At 39.0% G+C, this 9,219-nt stretch overlaps 1 protein-coding gene across 1 annotated transcript; it reads left to right on the top strand.

Moving 5' to 3' along the window:
* Positions 1 to 2,908: 2,908 nt before the first annotated feature.
* On the top strand, positions 2,909 to 9,001 carry UTS2 (urotensin 2). Its single transcript, XM_075191333.1, has 4 exons — positions 2,909 to 3,119; positions 5,433 to 5,558; positions 7,330 to 7,373; positions 8,646 to 9,001. The coding sequence occupies exons 1-4, from the start codon at positions 3,017 to 3,019 to the stop codon at positions 8,763 to 8,765; spliced, it is 393 nt and encodes a 130-aa protein (XP_075047434.1). The 5' UTR covers positions 2,909 to 3,016; the 3' UTR covers positions 8,766 to 9,001.
* Positions 9,002 to 9,219: the final 218 nt, after the last annotated feature.

Below are 9,219 nucleotides of genomic sequence, written 5' to 3'. Positions count from 1 at the left end.
GAAGGACAGCTAACTCTACAGTTATATTAATAGATAGCTCTACACATTATATTGATAATTATTCTCATATATTTAATAGTTTTAAGTCAATGAAAGTGCAATCCGCTTTTGGACAACTCCTGATATTTTTAAAGGTCTTTTTCATGCAGTCCTGTGAGGCTTATTCACTCAGAGCCCCAAACTTTACCTCTATTCATCTTCTGATGGCAGTTTGCAGGGGACCAAGCATAGCTAGGGTGGGAGAGTCCAACTCCTGACTTAGTGGGTATGTACTGTATGTGGCAGCTGATTGGTCAGGAGCTGTAGCCAATCCAGTTGACTTCTACATAAAATGTACACCTTCGTCCCAGCCACTTGAATTTCCCTCTAAGATAATTTCATATAAGGTCCAAAGATTTGTCCAAAGAACACTTTAAAGATGGTCCTTCTTTGGGACTGTGAGTTTTGTTATAATAAATAGATAAAAGGAGGAGGTATAAGGGGGCAGGCGTATTGTGACTATTGGGAGGTATACGTAATTTCCGACAGATCTTCCAATTTGACATTTTCTGCCTGATGCCAGTGACTCTAGTATGGGAGGGAAGGAAGAGAATACAAAACAAACAGCATTCCAGTAACTTTAAAAGGAAGATGGCCGCCGTCAGAGTGGTTTCAGGGCAATTCTGTTAGTCAGACCTGGATATGTGGGACAGTCCCACGGACCTGGCCTAAGGTGGCAGAATGGCAGCCGCCCCTTATTTTCTACTGACTTGTTTCATAATGTACGATTACCAGCTTAAACAAAAATAATTATAATTTAATTAGCGTGTAGACATGTGGTAGAAGTGCCAGAGGCTCCGACCATTTTGAATAGAGGCGATAAAAAAGGTCCAAAGAGATTTTAGGAGAAGGGGTGCCAGAGGGACCCGACTTCTGTATTATAAATATGATGAACGCCCCAATTTCTTATAAGAAATCCCTCCTAAAACATTTCAATAATGCAGCAAAGGCAGCAACAGCCTCCCTCAGTTAGAGGCTGGTTTTATAGATTGGATTTCTACGGGTGAACAGAAGATGTCACTTTGGCTGAATTGGGTAGAAATGCAGAGTTCAGAGTTCAACGCACTTTGGCTCAGTTAGTCGACCTTTGAGGAATCGGATACAGAGGTCATTATATCTAGATCTTTGGTGCTCCTTAGCGCAGCCGGTGGATACAGTCTACCGTGTTTGTTCTTTTTCCCATAGCAGGAGCATAGCACCCCCTCTCTCCTCTTTCTTGCTATTCCACCCACCCCCCCCTTTTTTTTTTTTTTTTTACTGTTTTTTGCATAGAAAAAAAATTATACGTTTTATATATATGTGAATAATTTTATTTTCTTGTTGCATTTGATTTTTAGCGATTTTAATAAACAATAGTTTACATAAAATCAAATCAGCGTGCAGAATAGATTTATTTTGTTTATTCAGACTATGGCATATGGTGGAGTGGAGCATTGGAGCTCTGCAGCGATAAGTTGGTGGGGCAGCACAACAAACGTATACCCCCCAACCTTCTATGTTTGAGAATCAGGGAATCCGATATGGGGACAGAATCATGTCACATTTTGGGTGTTCCGTGTCCCCCGAGGGTGGGCCTAATTCTTCTGAACTGCAAGGTCATGACCAAACTCCCGCCCCTCCCTATCTGTGCCCCTGCATTGCCGTGCACACACACAGCAGAGTAGCGTCTTCCTTACATCTCACCTGCCCCCTACATTCCTGTGTCTTCTTGGTATCTTCTCTGCTCCCCGCATTCCTGTGTCTTCTTGGTATCTTCTCTGCTACCAGCATTACTGTATCTTCCTGGTATCTTCTCTGCCCCCTACATTCCTGTGTCTTCCTGGTATCTTCTCAGCTCCCCACATTCCTGTGTCTTCCTGGTATCTTCTCTGCTCCCCACATTCCTGTGTCTTCCTGGTATCTTCTCTGCTCCCCACATACTTGTGTCTTCCTGGTATCTTCTCTGCTCCCCGCATTCCTGTGTCTTCCTCATATGTTCTCTGCTCTCCGCATTCCTGTGTCTTCCTGGTATCTTCTCTGCTCCCCGCATTCCTGTATCTTCCTGGTATCTTCTCTGCTCCCCTGCATTACTGTGTCTTCCTGGTATCTTCTCTGCTCCCCGCATTCATGTGTCTTCCTGGTATCTTCTCTGCCCGCCCCCTGCATTACTGGTATCTTCTCTATCCTGTGCATTCCTGGGACCAATCTGCCTCCCCGTCTCGCCTTGATATTTGTATGCCCCCCACATTCATGTGTACACCTTCTACTTTGTCTATTGCCCCACGCCTGCCCTCAGTCCGCACAGCATATAGGGGTCAGAGTTAGTCCCAGCAGTGAAGGCTACTGCCTCAATCTTTACTGTTACCACCTCTGCTTTAACCTGCTCACATAAGATATATGCTTTAAATTAAAATGCGATCTCACAATACAAGTTAATTGAAAACACCAATGCAATTAACAGACAATTCATCTTCTAAATGTATCGACAGATGCCCCCAAAACAGAACCTGACACCTCATCCATCCACCTCTCTAAAAAAAAAAATCCACTTTTCAAAGCCTGGTCTCTTACGTCAATCCAGGTAAGAGTCTATAAATCTCCTGTCTCGTTGGCCCGGTCATCTCCACCAAGACCTGACCCTTTCTTAACTTATGATTTATAAGTTACTTCTTTTTTTTTTCCTTCTCCCATTGAAGGCAGATTGGCTACGGCACATTTGCTGCAACAGTTTGTAGCAAAGGGCCTACGAGACAGTAAATTTATTGTCTGTGAACCTTCAAGAGTGACATCAATGCAAAGTGCCTCGCATTTAGAATTCAGCGGCGATGGAACCCTTGGCTCATCATTCGTCTTTTTGGACGGTGCTTGGGAGAGTGATGTTGTGTATTGCGTCACGGCACGGTATATAAGGGTTGACACCTAAGTGATGTGACTGATAATTAAGAAGATCCTGGCGTACCAGACAGAGAGCCAGCTTCATAGATCACTCCCAGCAGGCATGCAGAAGCTTCATTTTTGCTGTGTGATTCTCGCCTGTTTCTTTGGTCCTCTCTCGTCGCTTCCGATCATTGACCCAAACGAAGATTCCTTTCGCTTACCAGGTAACAATTTAATTTTTATTTTTATTGCATCGTCCTTTACTTCAAATATTAAACTCTCTTTGACTTCAAGGTTAAAATTACTAAAAGACTTTTACAGCCAATTTCTAATGACAGAACCGAAGATGAGTGATTGTAAGGAAGGGGTCAAGTAGATTCTAAATGCGGAAACAAAGTTGCATTAAAGCACAAAATTAAATGTCTCCATTTAACCTATCCATTAGCTGCGCTATTCAGAATAATATTCATGTCATGTACCGTTCGACTAAGGAAAAGACTTCTGCTAAAATCATATTGCAGAATTATAATATACTGATTCTTATGTGGACTATAACCTACTTAGAGCTCAGAATAACAAACACTTTTCACTAAATATCCAGTCACCTTCAATTTTGTTTAATTAATGACCTTTTTTCCTTTCCATTTTAAAATGAATTACAGCTTGCTGCATAATAGCATTTATAAAAGTACCGGTTTTCAATTTAATCATAATGCCTTTTTTTAGTACAGTACAATATATCATGTATTGTAACATTTACAATTTATTTGTATTGTTCTTTATTTATTTATTTCCATTACTCACATGGAGTTTAACATGAAAACAAAATAATGTGATTTCCCCCCCCAGTGGGTGATTCAATGTTTTGCAATATGTATAATGTTGGGTTTTTTTTGTGTGTGATCTATAACATTTATAGAATTCTAAAGTATATTTCACGATCTATTTGAAAATAATACAACACGTTATTTATGTTAAATAGTTTAAAAATAGAATCCAGTGTGTATGACAGTACATGAAACAGGTAAATTATTTATCATATTATAAATATAAAAACAAACAAACACTGTAATAAAAATAAATAATACATTAAATAACTAACGCAGCAAAAGTGTTTATTATGCTTTAAATATTGTACAGCTCCAGTCCCACTTCCACAGATATTACATATTTTTACGTTAGGACCCTTATTATTTGGCTTTAACATTTGTCATAAGGATATCTACGTCTTTAAAAATAGTTTACAATGTCTCTTGCTTGTTTCATTTTGTGCTCAGTTCTATCCTTAAAATTGCAACTGTACTAATAACTAGTAGTATTTTTGCAACACAGCTGTGCAGGAAAGTAATATATGTGCAGTTAAAAAATAAACCGCACAACATAAAATAGTTGTTCTATGTAAGAGAGCTACTGATAATGAAATATATAACATACCAGTTTGACAGGGATTAATGCTTGTCACTGTATTTATATTTGTTACTGTAAACTGATTCTCTCTTATATCAGCTAATTTAGATAAAAGTCAGCTGACTGTAGTGTCCGACAATGGAATTACTGACAGTATATCTGATATGCAGAGGAATGTACCCCCCCCCCCCCCCATACTCACAGCTTTATCTAACAGGAAGTCTTGAGTGTTTCAGCAAAATTGAATCCCCATAATCATAGTGTTCTATCTAATATCTTCATATCTAAGTTTCAGAAACTTTTACACATGTATTTATAATCATTATCAGTAGCACTTTTATATAAAGCAACTTTGCATTTTAGGATTAGGGTCTTTTAAATCGGATGGTCGGAAGTCTGCTTTTTTTTATTGTAAATAGGGAAGAATTTCCAACATCGTTCTCTAATTGGGAAAAACCATTTTAGGATAAGAGTGTACTAAATAACTAATCTCTTTAAGAATAGGAGTAATTAAAGGATCAATAACCTCAAAAACGATCTGTGCCTAATCGTGCGCGTTAGACATACGTACTAGACATTTTTATACGATCACTCAGGTGATGATCAAAGTGGGGGCGTAATGTCTTCCTGCTACCTCTTTGCTTGCTCACTCTCATATTTTGGACCTTGTCATGCCCCCAGTAATGTGACACATATCCACTGCCATTAGACCATTCCCCCCCCCTCCCCCAAGCTATTGTATTTTAACAGAATAATCACACCTCAATTGCACTGGTTAGCAAGCTCTGCGAAGAGACAAAATGATTATGGGGACAAGGAAGCAAACAATGGAACTAAATAGTGAGCTGTATAAATGATTCTTGTTACAGGACATTACCTAGTTTTTATGATGCTGCGAGTCAGCCTGTTTGCTGAGCTCACTATTTAGTACAGTTCCATTGTTTCCTTTATCTTCCTCCGGAATCACTTCAGCTACTCCGAGAGGTCTCCTGTCATTATTGAGGTGTGGCAATGAATTGGGCTGCAGCCTAGTAGCAAGGGATATTAATAACGTTATTGGAGGTGGCGTATTAAGGTATTGGGTTGTAGCCAGACATTTAACTGTTACCTGTTCTTACATTTCCTCACAGACTCAAAGATGGAGTTTGGAGAACTGAGCAGATGGGACAACACTCATTTATTGCAGAACCTTCCGGTATTTCTAAACCGCGGCCGAGATCTGAACATTGATACAGATGACATCTACAGCAAAGAAGGTACATTTAAATACTCAGTTTAAGATGGACCTTTCATCCATAAACAAGACCACACTCATCATGGATGCCAAACATAATTAGAAAATACTGTAGGTTTGTAAATCTCTCTCTTACCATCCCCAATCCTTGTCCTCGTCTAGATGCCGCTGTATTCACACTGGTATGACTTTTGCTATTACATAAAAAAATGTAAATGTCAAGCAATACAGTTATTATAACATTGTAAGTATTATTTATAAGGGTTAAGAACCCTGACATTCATGTGGTTACCATACAAATAAAATAATGAAGTACATTATAAAATCCAAAAAGTCTATTGTAATCACGGTTACATTCACAGTTATCATATGTGCGATTGTGTCAGTGAGGACAGGGCTGCATGTGACAAGGGCAGTGACATGATGTGAGGAGGGGAATGGAGGCAGCAGGAAGCCACAGACTGAAAGTTATATAGTGGAAGGAGCAGGGTCCCCAGCAGCACAGAGTATATCAGGAGATGAGTTATGTGTTAGTGAGGACAGGGCTGCATGTGACCGGGGCAGTGACATGATGTGAGGAGGGGAATGGAGGCAGCAGGAAGCCACAGACTGAGAGTTATATAGTGGAAGGAGCAGGGACCTCCAGCAGCACAGAGTAGTAATATCAGGATACTGGTAATCTGACCTAAGGATATTGTGGTTTCAAATGCCTCTATATAATACGAAGTTCATACACCCAAATTGTTTTGGTACAAGTTAAATAAAAAAACCATCTGATTGGATGCTAAGGGTTACATCTTATTTACTTCTAAGTTAACTGTGAAATAGTGTTCATAAATGCCTCCTGTTACTTTTTAAGCTGGAATGATCATCACTAGGTTCCTACCCTGCAACAGACATCCTTAACAGTACATGTTTTCCAGATCTCCTCAGAGAATCCCAGCTGACATTATAAGTAGCACATAGAGATCTTTTAGAATGAGTCAGTGCCTCAGTAATACGATTGTGCTTCTGACAGAAGGTTGGAAAACATGCACCGTGGAGGGGTATAAGTGAACAGTAACACACTTGGACATGGTGGGGACAGTTATACTGGTGCACAGGAAGTGCTGCCTCCCATAGCAACCAGTTAATCTGACCCATTTGTTTTAGAACGAAAACCAACAGCTGAATTTCTTTTACAGGCGACAGCATCTTTTATCTGTACCCCACTGCTTGGGCCAAGGGGCTGTTTGTAGGGGTGTTATTACCACTACAGCTCTGGACACAAGAGCTGACATTCTCTCAGGGTTGGATTTGCTTATCGTACATCTGCGGTCATCCCATTTAAGCTACAACTGGCATGTTGAACCTTGCCCTGTAAGGTGACCACACATATATGTAGATTGCATCAACCAAATTGACAAGACATAACAACCAATCAAAATCCAGTTGGGTTAAATGAAATTTTGATCAGTCAGGGGGGATGGGCGGAGGGTACACACATATATGTCCGCACTTATTGATTAATAGGAAACAATTTTACTTTTGCAGTCTTGTTGTTTGTGTTACACAAGGACCAGGTATGTTCTATACACACACACACACACACACACACATACACAATGTTAGGCAGAGTGATTCCGGTGATGATTGCTGTAATCATTCAATATCAAAGTAATGATAGAACACTGCACAGACCAATTCCTGGAGCAGATAAATGAATATAAAGATACATAATAGAAGGTGTTTGTATTGCTAGTACAATGGTACATTGATCTTAATATATGTATATATTTATTTGTGTTTCTTAGGACTCAGTCTAGGAAACTATAATATTGAGGACAGCATGAAAGAGGTGAGTTACACCGATTTTAATTAGAAATACATTTTTCCTTCATCGTCCTGTTCACGGGGGCTCCTTAGACAGTTATTTTTCCAAGTTCCAAATTATAAACTATTTATATTATGATTATTTTTTCGGTTCTTGGACTATAATGTCTACATTGTTAGAACGCTATATGCTTTATATGTTATTGGCTTGTTTGCGTCAAATTAGTTCTATGTAACTATTTATTAGTTATTTTCTTAAATTGCCGACTTCATTAGTTAAAAATATTTATTTTTTCAACATATTTAAGAAAATGTTTTCTTTTTTACTCCGAGATGGGTATTAGACTTGTGTATAGGGGAACGGCAGGTGACAGGAAAGCCCCCCTGCATATAAAACCTGCTCACTTTGACATTTGCTTCCTCTTCTTATATCCAGTAATAGTCTTTTCACTTATAGGACATCAACATTACCACATGCATTTAATGGCCAAGTCGACTAAATCTGTTTGTCGTGTTATCTTTAAGTCATCTGAGTCAAAATAGAGATTTGTCAATCAGTAAATGAAACTGACTGACAAACTTAATGTTATATTAATATTTACAATACATGTGGAATTGTGGGAGCAGCTGAGGACGGACATTCCTCATCTTTGATAATCAGCACCCATTGTCTATGACACCTCCCAGTACCCAGTCATGTGACCATGTCCATTCTTTAAAGTGTGACACCTTCAAAAATGACAATTTTTTTTTGTTTAATTAAAATCATTATACCAAAGCTTACTGAAATAACCCGATAACTTAAGTAGAACATCTGCCTGAAATTGACTGTTGTACCCTCAGAAACACACTGTTGCTTCAATTTGTCAGATAACTGAATAACTGAGTTTCCTTAGCTACAGGTGTAGTCCTAGAAACAATCAGTGCAGTGGAAATAACACTTTGAACTTTACACTGTTCCTAATGGTCAACCTTGGAACAGGAATCGGAGCGCTGGCAGTGTTGAGTCCTCCCCCGATCTGCGGGTGGTTGTGGAGTGGGACCCACACAGTTCGGCTAGTGATTTTATGCTGAAATTATACTTTAATAGGTCTGTTACAGACTCTCTGAGCTATAGACACCACTATCGGTTGACCACACCTTATATTGTAAACTCATTCGGATATTACCATCTTTACTGCCTGTTTCATGTCATTGTCTACTATTTGTGTTACGATCCCATCAATGTACAGCGCTGTGCAATAGGTCAGCGAATAATAAACGGTAATTATAATAATAAACATTTCTTGTCATTTAGGAATTCTTTGACAAACATCCACGGATATCACTGCTGAATCACCTACAATCCAAAGAACGGAAACAACACAAGAAGCGGGCAGGGAATCTGTCCGAATGTTTCTGGAAATACTGCGTCTGAAGGTCAACAACACGACTATATATATGATTTCTGCTTATTTTTTACAAGTGTCACTACTCCTTGTATATACACTGAAGACTCATTCCAACCCGCTACAGAATAATGAACAATGGATGTGAACGTAAAGTCCGGACTATGTAAAAATAGGTTATTTTTCATGTCAAGATGAATAAATATTTTATGTTTTGCCGATATTTGGTACAATTGTTTTCTTTTCTTCCAAAACAGCTATTTAATAAAAGCAACTATCGTACTGGGTGTGTGTACAATACTCTTCTTTTGAACGAATATTTCTGAATATTTAAACTGGAAAGAAAAGATCATTAAAATGGAACTGACTTACTTAATCTTCTCTTAAACACATGATAATTATAACAAAGTAGGGGCAAATGCAGGATTTGTATAGGGGGGGTTTCCACACCACGCCGCCAATGGGCGTGACCATCATGCATGG

The sequence above is a fragment of the Mixophyes fleayi genome, chromosome 11, assembly GCF_038048845.1.
Source record: "Mixophyes fleayi isolate aMixFle1 chromosome 11, aMixFle1.hap1, whole genome shotgun sequence".
In the NCBI taxonomy this organism is placed as follows: Eukaryota; Metazoa; Chordata; class Amphibia; order Anura; family Limnodynastidae; genus Mixophyes; species Mixophyes fleayi.
This window is presented reverse-complemented; position numbering and strand designations above follow the sequence as displayed.